This window comes from Mauremys reevesii, linkage group 16 (assembly GCF_016161935.1).
Source record: "Mauremys reevesii isolate NIE-2019 linkage group 16, ASM1616193v1, whole genome shotgun sequence".
Lineage (NCBI taxonomy): Eukaryota > Metazoa > Chordata > Testudines > Geoemydidae > Mauremys > Mauremys reevesii.
In genome coordinates, this window is record NC_052638.1 from 25,786,022 (window position 1) to 25,801,215 (window position 15,194).

At 48.2% G+C, this 15,194-nt stretch overlaps 1 protein-coding gene across 1 annotated transcript in view; it reads right to left on the reverse strand.

Annotated features, from left to right (window-relative positions):
* Positions 1 to 15,194, reverse strand: part of PEPD (peptidase D) — a 232,864-nt gene that overhangs the window by 185,432 nt on the left and 32,238 nt on the right. The window contains exons 4-5 of the mRNA XM_039503186.1: positions 12,250 to 12,313; positions 621 to 668 (exon numbers count right to left, since the gene is read on the reverse strand). Of these exons, the coding sequence (XP_039359120.1) occupies positions 621 to 668; positions 12,250 to 12,313 (112 nt within the window). The remainder of the gene's footprint in view (positions 1 to 620; positions 669 to 12,249; positions 12,314 to 15,194) is intronic.

Genomic DNA, 15,194 nt, shown 5'->3' on the forward strand with positions numbered 1-15,194 from the left:
GAAGAAGTGGGTGAGGGGTGAAAAGCACTGTAAACTCTACCCTCCCACCTTAGAGTTGTGTGAAGGTTATGTGGTAATCTAAAGTGGGATCTAGATAGTAACTTGATCCCATTCTCATACTACTGAAGGAAAACTGCCCTGAGCCCCCGCCTCGTCATACAGAAAGGCAGTACTTTAATTCCTCTAAGCGCCAGTCGGAGGTTTCAAAGATGCAAGTGATGTGGTCAGAACAATGGGAAAGCAGGATGTGATTTTGCACTATTTGGAATGGACTTGAGGGAGGCGATGTGGGTGTCAAGTGGGTTTCCTGTAAATTAAGTGTGAAACTACCACATGAATAAGAGTTTTGGTAGTAGGACACAGGGAAGAAGGGACAGGATTTAGCAACTCACTGACTGAATGTGAGGAGAGAGGAGAAAGGCTAGTCAACTATACAAAGATGGCTGACTTTAAACTGGAGAATGGTGACATTAGCCTCTGGGATGGAGAAGGGACAAAGAGGATACATAATGAGCAGACATCTCAGATTAAAATTAAATTCATCTGTTTTTAAATTAATTCATCTGTTTACTGAAGAGCAACTGGATAAGTATTCTCCAAGAATGACAAATATGACTTACCAATGTAAGAAGAACTGAGGGTTTCTTTGAAGCCAAGACACTGGTTATCTAAAAGAACAGGATTGCAGTTACAGTACATTTATGGACAATTTGCTTCTTGTCAATGTTATATGTGTTAACCTTAGAAACGTACTAACATTTCAAGCCTACTAAAAGAAGTCACCTCATATGTTCTGCTTGTTAGGCAAAGGCAGCAATACAACTGGTGAAAAGTATCAATCAAAAAAACCTTTTGCTGTAAAAGAGATACAATAAAAAAAGGTTAAACACCAGAACACAGCCAAAGTAGTATGACTAATCTCATCTGACTTATAATAGGTCACATCCAAAATTTATTCTATAACAATAAAACAAATATCATGACTCAGAAATATAGTCAACAAAAATGATGAAGTAGTTTCAGGCCCTAAACCTTCCTGACAAACTTTGTGATTTAAAAAAAAGTTTTTCTTCCATCCCCCATGTTGCTGTGCGAAAGACCTATGCAGGCAGGGGAAATGGATTAACTAGCTGATGGAGGAAACAGTGATACTCCCTATATTCAAAGTGCTGTCAAGTGCACGAAGTAAACAAACTGGAAAAGAGAAACATTTCTCTGATCTCTTTCAGATTCAGTAACCTTATGTCACTTGTTAAAAGAGTCGTTAAAAAAAACCACCCTTCTGTCTGAACATGTTAAGTTGGTGTCCTTTTAAGACACATGCAACAACTGCATTGCAAGATTAAATCTACTGCCATTATTTAGAGAGGAAATGTGCGAGAGCTGAGAAGGGTTTTTTCTATGAAGACCCACATAATAGGACATGGAAATCAGGAATTACAGCAGGAAAAGATGTGGGCTACTACATATAAAAACACAGTATGCATTATTGTTATTACATTATCATGTGCTGAATATTTACGGTTATTCTCACTGAGTCATCTTTTCTTGATTAAAACTTCTCTACAATACCCCAACTTCCTTTAGCATCTTTGACACATTTATAAATTGAGGCTACAATAGGTCTTTCATTTCCACTGAGTGTGATTAAAAGCTTAAACTCTTCAACTTGTTCCATTTGTATGCCACAAGAAATTGAAGTAAAATACAGTATTGTTATTTCCATAGATTGCCTTCCATCACAGGGTACATCTACACTATGGGATTATTCCGAATTTACATAAACCGGTTTAACAAAACAGATTGTATAAAATCGAGTGTGCGCAGCCACACTAAACACATTAAATCGGTGGTGTGCGTCCACAGTCCGAGGCTAGCGTCGATTTCTGGAGCATTGCACTGTGGGTAGCTATTCCGTAGCTATCCCATAGTTCCCGCAGCCTCCCCCCCCCCCTTTGAATTTCCGGGTTGAGATCCCAGTGCCTGATGCGGCAAAAATCATTGTCGCGGGTGGTTCTGGGTAAATGTCGTCAGTCACTCCTTCCGCTGGGAAAGCAACAGCAGACAAGCATTTCATGCCTTTTTTTCCCTGGATTGCCCTGGAAGATGCCATAGCATGGCAATCATGGAGCCTGTTTCGCCTTTTGTGACTGTCACCGTATGTGTACTAGATGCCGCTCACAGAGGCGATTCAGCAGTGGCACACAGCTGCATGCTTTTGCTTTTGCATGATAGCAGAGATGGTTATCAGCCATATTGTACCATCTACCATACCATAAATTGGTAATAAGATGGGCATGGCTACCAGTCCTTTTGCACTGTTCCATTTGCTGCTGTCATAAGTGCCCCTGGCTGCTCTTAGCCAGGGGCGCAAAAGCCAAAATTGGGAAAGACTCCCTGAGTCAATCCCTCCTTTTTGGTATCTAAAAATAGAATCAGTCCTGCCTAGAATATGGGCAAGTGTACTAGAGAACCACTGTATCAGAGAACCAGATAGCACAGCTGCTCTGTGTCAGATCCTGCATAGATTATGAGCTGTATGCTATTCACAGGGGGTGCTCCTGCAACAACCCCACCTGTTCATTCCATTCTTCCCCAGCCTTCCTGGGCTACCATAGCATTGTCCCCCCACTTGTGTGATGAAGTAATAAAGAATGCAGGAATACTTGTTAGTGAGAAATGAGTGGAAGGCAGCCTCCAGTTGCTATGATAGTCCACATAGGACATTAAGGAGTGTGGAGGAGAGGAGCCCAGCATCCTGCTGCTAGTCCAGGGGCAATTGAATCTTTTCTTTACACATGAAGGGTGGGGGCTGATGAAGCTCAGCCCCCTGTTGCTATGATGATGATGGTTATCAGCCATATTGTACCATCTACCAGGAAAAATTAGGACCAGGCGCCCTTGATCGACCTGACCAATGCTAGTACGCATGGTTACCAGGCCTTTTGCACTGCCCCATGTGCCAATAGGCTGATGATGACGATGGGTACCAGTCGTTTTGCACCATCAGCCACCCATGGCGGGGGGGGAGCAAGGATGTTGGTGTTGAGTGCTGCACCATCGCGTCTATCTGCAGCATTCAGTAAAGATAGGGTGACATGTAAAAGAGTCAAGACAGGATTGTTTTCCCCTTTCACTTCTGGGGGTGGGTAGGGGGGTGCGTAAATTGCCTAGCTATGCCCTGACCCACCGCGGACACTGTTTTTGACCCTAGAAGCATTTGGAGCTAAGCCAAGAATGCAAATGCTTTTCAGAGACTGCAGGAACTGTGGGATAGCTTGAGTCCTCCAGTCCATGAGCGTCCATTTGATTCTTTGGCTTTCCGTTACGCTTGCCACGCAGCAGTGCGCTGAGTCCCTGCTATGGCGTCTGTCTGGAGATATTTAAAAAATGATTTTGAATTTCGTCTTCTGTAACGGAGCGCTGATAGAACAGATTTGCCTGCCCTTACAGTGATCACGTCCGCATCGTCCATGCTGGAGCTCTTTTTTTATTTTGATTTCGGACTGCATCGCCACCCGTGCTGATCGGAGCTCCACGCTGGGCAAACAGGAAATATTCAAAAGTTCGCGGGGCTTTTCCTGTCTACCTGACCACTGCATCCGAGTTCAGATTGCGGTCCAGAGCGGTCACTGGTGCACTGTGGGATAGCTCCCGGAGGCCAATGCCGTCGATCAGCGTCCACACTAACCCTAATCCGATATGTTAATACCGATACTAGCGTTACTCCTCTCGTTAGGGAGGAGTACAGAAACCGGTTTAAAGAGCCATTAAAATCGATATAAGGTGCCTCCTAGTGTGGACGGTTGTGGCGTTAAATCGGTTTTACGCTCCTAAAACCGGTTTAAACGCCTAGTGTAGACCAGGCTACAGAATAGCTTACGTCAACTCAATAGCCACATTTCCCAAGACTAGATATCGCTGGGATTCTACTGGTTCTATAAGAACAGTCACAGTTAAATGCCCTGGGTTTGTTTCACACCGAGGCCAACATTTCTCAATAAGCCTGGTTTCCTGACTGTTTAAGAGGAAATGAGAAAAACACAATATTTATCAGCCATCTCACTAGTCTGCCTTTATATTAAAGTCAATTCTTACCCTACCACCTATTTGAGAAGAGAACATTGGGGTCACAGACAGGTATACTTTTAATATGGCTGCACAGATGTAGGTGATGAGATATGCATTCATTGATCCAATAAATGAATCACATAACTAGGACGAGGATATTTCACCAAATTAGCATCAACTTCTTACCAGTTTGCTCCAATAACACACATCACATGAAGTGAAAAACTAAATGCATAGTCACAAGTACATTACATATCAATACTGCAATGTCTTTTATAGATCTTTTGTATTTTCTAACCTTGATGAGATACTGTGACTATTACCCACTTTCCAGCAGTATCCATCATTGAAGAATCGGTACAGATGCTCAATCAATGAATTCAAGTCAAAGATGCTAAAACAGTGGATAACCAAGGTGTCGGGGTGCTGGAACTAAGGGTGCTGGAGGCGCGGCAGCACCTCCTGGCTTGAAGTGGTTTCCATTATATATACAGGGTTTACAGTTTTGTTCATTGGCTTTCAGCACCCCCACTATTAAAAACTGTTCCAATGCCACTGTCTAGAGTCATTTTACAAAAGGTATTTACAGGTCTAGTGGAATTTACAGAGGCACCTAATGAGAGTAAGGCACCTAGTGGGATTTCCAGAAATGCCTAAGCAAGTTAGGTACTTATCTACATCTTTTGCTGTCTAAATACCTTTGCAAATCAGGCCCCTAATGCCTTGACATTGGGGAAGTGTACGTTCCTAGTAGAATGGGCAAGCATTGTATCCAAAGTCTTTGAAAAATGAAAGACTGCTTGCATAATCCAGGAATATCTCAAAATATGTACATACTAACTGACTAAATAAATACATGAACAAAGGGAGAGCTAACCTTCGAAAGGACTGGAGAATTTTCATATAAGCCGCTTTTCCTTTCTAAGCATAGAAGTTAAAAAGCTAAAGCGTTCTTGAATGGTGTTTATTTAATGTATATACAATGTACTGTCACAGAGTTCCTACAGGCCATTCTGACTCGGCTAACCTATTACCTGGCAATTTTGTCAAATACAGACAGGTTCATATTGCAGAGAAATACAATACTGCAAAACTTCATTGGCTTATGACTTAGGATGGCATACTCCAGGGAGAAAAATGTCGATACATGGGCTTACAAATTAACCAAAATTATAGAGATCCACATTCCTTCCTGGATAAAATTTTAAACACTGAGACAATATAAAGATACATGATAATGGCATTTATTGATAGGAGACTGCACAGCAAATGTCAAAAGACGGTTACTCACCGTAGTAACTGTTGTTCTTCTTCGAGATGTGTTGCTCCTATCCATTCCAGTTAGGTGTGCGCGCCGTGCGTGCACGGCTCTCCGGAACATTTTTACCCTAGCAACTCCGGTGGGCCGGCTGGGCGCCCCCTGGAGTGGCGCCGCTATGGCGCCTATTATATACCCCAGCCAGCCCCTCCGCTCCTCAGTTCCTTCTTGCCGGCTACTCCGACAGTGGGGAAGGAGGGCGGGTCTGGAATGGATAGGAGCAACACATCTCGAAGAACAACAGTTACTACAGGTGAGTAACCGTCTTTTCTTCTTCAAGTGATTGCTCCTATGCATTCCAGTTAGGTGATTCCCAAGCCTTACCTAGGCGGTGGGGTCGGAGTGAGACGTGGCAGAGTGTAAGACTGCGGAGCCGAAGGCTGCATCGTCTCTTGATTGCTGCACCAACGCGTAATGGGAGGCGAAGGTGTGGACAGAAGACCAGGTGGCCGCTCTACAGATGTCCTGGATGGGGACATGGGCCAGGAAGGCGGCCGACGAGGCGTGCGCTCTCGTCGAGTGAGCAGTGAGGCGGCATGGTGGCACGCGAGCAAGCTCGTAGCATGCCCGGATACATGCCGTTACCCAGGAGGAAATCCGCTGGGAGGAGACCGGCTCACCCTTCATGCGGTCGGCGACTGCCACAAACAGCTGGGTCGAACGCCGGAAGGGCTTCGTCCGCTCGATGTAAAAGGCAAGGGCCCTGCGGACGTCCAGGGTGTGAAGCTGTCGTTCCCGAGGGGAGGCGTGCGGCTTCGGGAAGAAGACCGGGAGGAAGATCTCCTGGTTGAGGTGGAAGGCCGACACCACCTTGGGGAGGAAGGCCGGGTGTGGTCGAAGCTGCACCTTGTCCCCGTGGAAGACGGTGTATGGTGGTCCAACCGTTGGAGCACGGAGCTCAGAGACTCGTCTCGCTGATGTAATTGCGACGAGGAAGGCCGTCTTCCAGGAGAGGTAGAGGAGAGAGCACGTGGCTAGAGGCTCGAAGGGCGGTCCCATAAGCTTGGCCAGAATGAGGTTCAAATCCCAGGTCGGGGCAGGACGCCGCACCGGCGGGTACAACCGGTCGAGGCCCTTAAGGAAGCGGGAAACCATCGGGTTAGAGAAGATGGACCGACCTCCCATAGATGGACGAAAGGCGGACACTGCTGCCAGGTGTACTCTCAAGGAGGAGACCACAAGATCTTGCTCCTTAAGGTACCAAAGGTAGTCGAGGATGGTTGGGACCAGGACTACGAATGGATTGAGCCCTCGTTGATCACACCAGAGTGCGAATCGCTTCCATTTCGCAAGGTAGGTGGAGCGAGTGGAAGGCTTTCTGCTCTCTAACAGGACTTGCTGTACTGCCGCCGAACAGTCCCTCTCTGCGTGGGTCAACCACTCAGGTACCAAGCTGTAAGATGGAGGGACTGCAGGTTCGAGTGGCGGAGTCTGCCGAAGTCCTGGGTGATGAGGTCCGGCCACAACGGAAGGGGGATGGGATCCCAAACGGAGAGCTCGAGCAGCAGGGTGTACCAATGCTGCCTTGGCCAGGCCGGAGCTACGAGTATGACGCGGGCTCTGTCCCTCCGAAGCTTCAGCAGCACTCGGTGCACTAGCGGGAACGGAGGGAAGGCGTAGAGGAGACGATCCGTCCAGGGGTAAAGGAAGGCGTCCGACAGGGAGCCTGGCGAGCGACCCTGGAACGAGTAAAACAGGTGGCACTTCCTGTTCTCTCTGGAGGCGAATAGGTCTATCTGGGGAAACCCCCACCTCCGGAAGATTGTGTGGACGACATCTGGACGGAGGGACCACTCGTGGGAGAGGAACGACCTGCTGAGACGGTCGGCCAGCGTGTTCTGCACTCCCGGAAGAAAGGATGCATCCAGGTGAATTGAGTGGGTCACGCAGAAGTCCCACAGGAGCATCGCTTCCTTGCAGAGCGGGGAGGAGCGGGCTCCGCCTTGTTTGTTCACATAAAACATCGCTGTCGTGTTGTCCGTGAACACCGCTACGCACTGGCCTCGCAGACAGGTGTGGAAGGCGTGGCACACCAAGCGAATTGCGCACAGCTCCCCGACGTTGATGTGGAGGGAGAGCTCCTGGGGCGACCAGAGGCCCTGGGTGTGTAGGTCGCCCAGGTGTGGTCCCCATCCTAACGCCAAGGCATCTGTCGTCAGTGTTACGGACGGACGAGGCGAGCGGAACGGGACTCCTGCACATATGACCTCTGGGTTCAGCCACCAACTGAGCGAAGCGAGGGTAGGCTTCGTGACCGTGACTACTCTGTCCATCGAGTCGCGGTGTGGGCGGTACACCGACGCCAGCCAAGATTGAAATGGGCGAAGGTGCAGTCTCGCATAGGCGGTGACGAATGTGCACGACGCCATGTGGCCCAGGAGGCGTAGGCAAGACCGAACCGTCGTAGTGGGAAAAGCGTGCAGGTCTCGGATGATGGAGACCATCGTCTGGTGCCGGGTGCGAGGGAGACAGGCCCTGGCCACCGTGGAGTCGCACCGTTGACCACAAAACTGGTAGCGTCGATGGGGGGGGGGGTAAATAGCAATATGGAAGTATGCGTCCTTCATGTCGAGGGCGGCAAACCAGTCTCCCAGATCCAGGGAGGGAATGATGGTCCCCAAGGTCACCATGCAAAATTTGAGCTTGATCATGTACTTGTTGAGCTCCCGGAGGTCCAGTATGGGTCTGAGGCCTCCTTTCGCCTTGGGGATGAGAAAATAACGGGAATAGAATCCCCTACCCCACCTGTCTTGCGGCACCTCCTCTATGGCACCCAACCTCAACAGAGTCTCGACCTCTTGCAAGAGGCATTGCTCGTGAGAGGGGTCCCTGAAGAGGGACGGGGAAGGTGGGTGGGAAGGAGGGGGCGAAATAAACTGAAGGTGGTAACCATACTGGATGGTACGGAGTACCCAGCTGTCCGATGTGATTTGGGACCACGCCGGGAGGAAGTGGGAAAGGCGGTTGCAAAATAAAGGGGTTGGATCCTGGGTATAGACTGATAAGCCGTCCTCGGGCGTCCCATCAAAATTGCTGTTTGGGCCCTTGCGGGGCCTTGGACGACGCCTGGGCCTGGTTGCGCCTGCTGCCTGAAGGTCGACGGCGGTTGAGGCCGTTGCGCCGACTGTTATAAGGCCTTGACCTGGCCTGGGTAAAAGGCCGGAAGGGCTGCTGTTGGCGGAAGGAGCGCCTCTGGGTAGCTGGCGTGTGCATACCCAGAGTGCGGATAGCTACACGACAGTCCTTCAGGGTCTGTATCCTCGAGTCTGTTTTCTCTGAGAACAGGCCGTGAGTCTCAAAGGGCAGGTCCTGGAGGGTATACTGCACCTCTGGCGGCAAGGTGGAGGACTGCAGCCAGGATATGCGCCGCATAGTTACGCCAGAGGCCAGGGTCCTGGCCCCTGAGTCTGCCGAATCCAGAGCAGCCTGGATGGAAGAGCGGGAGGCTGTCCTGCCCTCTTCGACCAGAGCCGAAAACTCTCGTCGGGAATCCGTCGGGATCAGTTCCGTGTATTTCGTGAGGGACACGAAAATGTCGAAGGCGTATCGGGCTAAGAGGGCCAGTTGGTTTGCAATGCGCAGCTGAAGACCCCCCCGCCGAATACACCTTGTGGCCCAACAAGTCCATGCGCCTGGCGTCCTTTGACTTGGGCGCTGGGGCTGGCTGTCTGTGCCGCTCACGGTCGTTAACGGACTGGACGACCAGTGAGTCCGGAGCGGGATGAGTGTACAGATACTCGTATCCCGCGGGGGGGACCGAGTATTTACGTTCCACGACCCTTGCCGTAGGGGGAACGGACGCCGGCGACTGCCAGATGGTCGTGGCATTTTTCTGGATTGTTTTAATAAAAGGCAGGGCCACCCGCGTCGGGGCCTCCGCACCGATGACGTTGGTCACCGGGTCTTCATCTTCCGGGACCTCCGCCACCGGAAGGTCAATGGCCTTTGCCACCCTGCGGAGAAGGTCCTGGTGGGCCCGCAGGTCGATCAGGGGAGGGTCCACCGTAGCAGCGCCCGCCACTGCCTCATCCAGAGAGGAGGATGAAGACAGAGTCTGTATCACCTCCTCTGCCGGAGGCTGCTCAGGGGCTTGTGAGGTTGACGGAAGCCCTGCGGGGTCCGACGACGGAAGTGTCTCCCCCAGTGGTGTTGGGGGAGGGCGGCTCACCGTGGCTTCTGGTATGCTGCGTACAACACCCACTGGGCGCTGGGACAAGGGGAGCCCTTGGGACTCATAGCCGGCCCAGGGGACCCAGAAACCCCACTGCTGGTGTCCAAGATGTTGGCTCTGAGTGGGAGCCCGGAGATCTGTCTCGCTGTCCGCCTGGGAGACGACCGATGGCTGACGCGAAGGCCACGGGGGTGCCGAGGCGCTGATGGAATGCGCCGCTGAATGAGGCAGCTTATCTCCGGACAGTGCCGAGGAGCCGTGCCGGCCGTCATGGTGCCAGGACGGTGATCTGGACCGTCGGTGACTTCGGTACCGGGAGCCAGAGCGTGACCTTGAACGCCGGTGGCGAGAGCGGCTGCGAGAGTCGCGGCGTCGAGATTGGTACCAGGAACTGGATCTCCGACGGTACCGTCGGTCCGGTGACCGGGACCGTGAGCGGTGCCGGGAGTGCGACCGGTACCGCGAGACTGAGCGGTACCGGGACTGCGACCGGTGTCAGGACGGGGTGCGGTACCGAGACTGGGATCGGTGCCGGGATCGGGACCGGCGTGACGGCGACCGTTGCCTGGACCGGGACCGGGTCCGAGGCTTGGAACGTTGCCCCTCTGCTCCGTCAGGGGTCTGGGGCCGCATCATTGCAGGCTTGCCCAACGATTTGACAGCCCGCACCGGCGGTGCCGGGGGCCGGAGGCTCGGTGCTTCTACGAGCTGAATAAGCTCTCTCACCGTCACAAATGTTTCAGGGGTGGACGGGAGATGTAGCTCTACTGCGGCCGGCGCCGGGGAGCAGGGAGGTACCGGACTCGACGGCTCTTGAGGTGCCGGAGTCAGCGGAACCGTGCACGGCTTGTGCACTACCACAGCCGGTGCCGGAGGTGGCTGGGTAGACTATCCCGAAGCTGTAGGTTTTGGAGCCGGGTGCGCCGTCTTCTGCTTCCTCTGGGGGGAGAGGGAACGGTGCCGGGACTTCGGTGCCGTCTGCGTGCCTTTAGGAGCCTCGGTACTGGGACGGCTCGGTGCCGCTGGTGCGCTGCGCGCCGAGGACGGTTTCGGCGGTGCCGGGGACGGAATGGGGGGCTGAAGTGCCGCCTCCGTAAGGAGCTGTTTAAGTCGCGAGTCCCGCTCCTTTCTTGTGCGCGGCTTGAATGCCGTGCAAATCGGGCACTTATCAGTCCTGTGCGATTCCCAGAGGCAGCGCAGGCAGGAATCGTGCGGGTCGCCGATGGGCATAGGCCGCTGACAAGCCGCACAGGGCTTAAGCCTTGGGCATGAGCCCGCACCGGTTGTGGAAGAAGAGGGGCTAACCCCTCTAATTCCCTACTATCACAACTATATACAACTATAACAACTAACTTATTTCAACTAATCTTAACTATTAAACTAAGTGAAACAACTATATACACTAAAGAGACAGAGAAACGCTAGGGATGTGGAGGACAGAGAGCACTCCACTGTTCCAACTGGCCGTCACAGGCGGTAAGAAGGAACTGAGGAGCGGACGGGCCGGCTGGGGTATATAACAGGCGCCATAACGGAGGCACTCCAGGGGGCGCCCAGCCGGCCCGCCGGAGTTGCTAGGGTAAAAATGTTCCGGAGAGCCGTGCACGCACGGCGCGCACACCTAACTGGAATGCATAGGAGCAATCACTCGAAGAAGAATAAGTGTGATTCTTGTAGAAGCATGTGTTCCTACTTGCAATTGCTTGCCTTGACTTCTGTATTCTGTACTTCTGTATTCTACACATCAAGTCTGATAACAAGAAACTATGATTCCAACCCAAATGCGTCAAGCAGCAATCTCTTCACAGCTTCCTCAACCCACAGTTAAGGAAATACACTAGCACAACCACAGTTTAGAGATCATTTCAATATGAAGATGAAATGAAACGATCTCCACAGCTGGTAAAAATAAGATTTTGGGTCTGGCAAGTCAGGTTAGCATCCTGCAGGGGACAGAAATAGCAAGATCTTCCTTTTTAAGCTGCTCTCCATAAGACTCACCACAGAGTTTGGCAAACATGCTGCCATAATCCTGCTGAGCTTTCCTACTGAAAAAAAAATAAACTAGCCAGGTGCACAAAACCATAACATCTGCTCAAAAACAACTATGCAAAGAGAACCTTAAGTGTGCAATTAATACCCATATTTAAAAATACAAGAGAAAGTAATATTTGAATAAATAATTAAATGAAAAATTAAAATATTTTACATTCAAACAGCTAATGAAAATTTAATACATTTTATGAACTAGAGGTAAAGAGGAAAGTTTATGTTTACTGATTAAGCATTTGGAACCATTTCCCCGTTGCAAGCTTCTAAGGGCCAAGGAGGCACTGCTAGCCCATTGTCAGGCAATTTGTCTGTGTTTTCCTCACAGGTCCCCAGAACCCTTCAGAATCATGCCCAATGAACCTTTTTATTAAATACAGAGAATATTTAAAAAAGTGTCACTGAATTGGTCTCAATGTACAATCCAGTAAGACAGCAGCATCATATTTTATAGAGTTTTAGAAAAGTTTATAAAACAAATGTCATTATTCGGGAACTGAAAGTAGGACTAATTAATTAGGAAATGAAGACAACATATTTAGTGGAACAAGGTTTTTTGTAGAAAGTTACTGCCATACTTTCAGAACCACCATTAATTTTGTAATCATCGGGAAAAATATTAGGAAAAGCAGACACTCACCTCATCTTTATAGTGTACTTCATCCACAGCATATTTCTTCCTGAAATATTCGGGAGGATGAATCCTTTAGAATACAATAAAAATACAATACTTGGTGTTAGCCATGTTATAAAATTAAATAGTTTAGGTTTTGAAAGATGACACAGTGCCCGGGTTATTAGCACAACAGTACCATCATAGATATAAACAAATCAAGAATAATAACGTTAATAAACACTGATGTTTCAGTACAATAGCTCATAACAAAATTTACTATGGCTACATTACTTTAAGGTTTTGACCTAGTCCATGTCCGAAACTTAGACTTCTTAGTCTTCTCCAATCTAAAATGTCCTGTATTCCCAGAGAAATCCTCCTTGTTAGAGTTGTGAATTGTGCCACACTCATTTGTGTCCAAATTTTCAAAAGGCGTGGAAACAACTTGGTGCAAGTGAGTTTTTCACTAACTGATGAGTCCTAGTGATGAATCAATAAGTAAGTTCTAAATCATGTCCCTTCCCACCCTCACCTGCAAAAGGAAAGACTAGTCCATTTTCACGCAGAAAGTAACCACCACAAATCAGATGTAAAATTTGTGGGAGGGTTTTTTGCCAGTCTAATAAATGGAGGAATTACTGATAACAGAAGAAAAACTTTTAAAATCACAATACTCCTTTAAGTGATCCTCCCCCATGGCCTCTTCTCATTAATGTTTGTGAGGTATAGAAAAATACATTATTTATCTTGCCTTCTTTTGCAGAAATTTTTAACATTTTATTTAAACATAACTCGAATTCTAGTCCCTTTCTATACTTAACGTTTTATAATTCTTTTACCTCAGAGGTCTTTGCATACTCTGCATTCATAGCAAGGTTTCTTTTCCCCTCATTCCTCAAATATTTGAGTAATTTAATATTCCAACAATGTTGGGAATAAACTTAACATTTATAATTTTGGCTCTATTTAACAGTTAAACCCTAACTATGGACCCAGTTAACTTATGGTCACTGTTGTTTAAGCTCCACTGCAGTGCCTCCAAATTATCATTTATGTCCTCCTGCATTGTTCAAAGCAAAGCTGAGAATTGTTCCTGATGATATGCAAGTAATTCCTATATTATGCTCACAAATGTGCTGGGTTTTATTCCTTTCATTTAGAACAATTTAAGTCAGAGTAGGTCAGATCCTATAGTATACTGGCTCTTCTATTTTTGAAAACTTTTTTTTGTCCTTTGATCAGTAAATTCTCCTTTACTATTGTGTGGTCTATGGGAAATTGCTGATAATTCACTCCCAAGGTATTCTCTCACATACTGTGAAACTTTCTTTTGAAGAGTGAGCTTCTCTTTCCTCTCTCTAATCTTTTCTAAAATCATCAATACTTAGTTCACTTTTTTCTGTTTTATTGTAGCAAAATGAAGTCACTGAAACAGGTCATATTTAAAATACCCCCACCCTCATCGGTTGGATTTAAATTATTCCAGGACAAATTTTCAGGATTATGTGCCACAGCTGCACTGCCTCCTGCTTCACTGCATTTAGACTCTGCTTGGTATAAGGAGTTGGCTCCTGTCTGGAACGTTTAAGGCTCTGCCTTAGTTACTTCTCCTTTCTCTGCCTTACTTCTCCCTTCTAGCTATTCTATACTCCACACTGAAGAGTGAAGTATCCTCACCTCTCCCCAAAATCAAGGCTCCCAATGGATTTTATGTGAGGAACTGCCCTGTTCTAAAGCAGAAAGACAGGTTCTAGGCAGACGCTCTACAGCAGTGGTGGGCAATCTGCGGCCTGCCACTTCCCGCTGCACCCACTGGCCAGGAACAGTAAACTGTGGCCATTGGAAGTTGCTCAGGGCCGTGCCTGTGGACAGTCAACGTCAGCAAAATGTGGCACATCAGGGTAATCTGATTGCGGTCCATGGGACAGGTTGCCCACCACTGCTCTACAGTAAAGCAAACTGCTGCTCCACACAAGAGACAGCAAAAATTCTCAGGGGGAAGTGGGGGCAAAGATGACTTTATGCCACCTAGCTGCTTAGCCTCTCCATGACTCTCCAGCTGAAGCCTTTTATATCCACGCCCATGCCAACTCCTCCAGTTTCTCCCTTGCCATTCTACATACTATTCCCTTCCTCCCCAAAAGTACTGCTATTCACTAAACTCCAACTCCTCCCCATTCCACCCACTACACATCTGGAATCCCAGCCAAGGAAATTCATGGCAGTGTAACTACATTGACCAAGTTACCCTGATGTAAACCCCTAATGTAGATGTGCTGCAAAGCAGGGGATCAGATTAATTCAGTAACATACTGAGGCAAGCGGCACTGGGGTAAACCCCTCTTGGTGCAGGAGCAGCACGGACACAGGGGTTATGCATCAGTGCCATTACATTGATACAGTTACATCGATGTAAATTTCCTTTACAGAGACAGGTTTTAGATTTCATTTTTGACTAACAAATGCAAAGGAAGTTAAAGTTATACACTGTCAAAATCACAGGGAATGACACTTCATAGGATGCTGACCAGCAGCATGTTACTTGCAATTAGATTTATTTTCAAATACATTTAAAATTTTATTTGTGTTGAGAAATACTCATCTTTGTAACTCTGAGGTAGCTAGGCTAAGCTAAGCATTTACTGTTTTCAGCTGTTTTGAAATACTGTTGTGGACTGCCAGTTTCAAACTTCGGCTCAATCGCTATAGAGCATTACAAGAAAAAAATGCAGCAAGTCATAAATTAATTAGAAGGATTACCTGAGTGGAAGATATGATTCCAGTACTATTGGATCTACTCTCCCCTAACCAATGACTAATAAAAGAAGAAATAACCTATTATGAAAGGATATTCAGAAGACTTTAGGTAAAAATATTTCTTTTGCCCAGGATTTTTAGAATCAGCAGCTAAGCAGGGATGGTAAGAACACATACAGGACAGTGTGCCCAACATAAGAAATTACCAGACT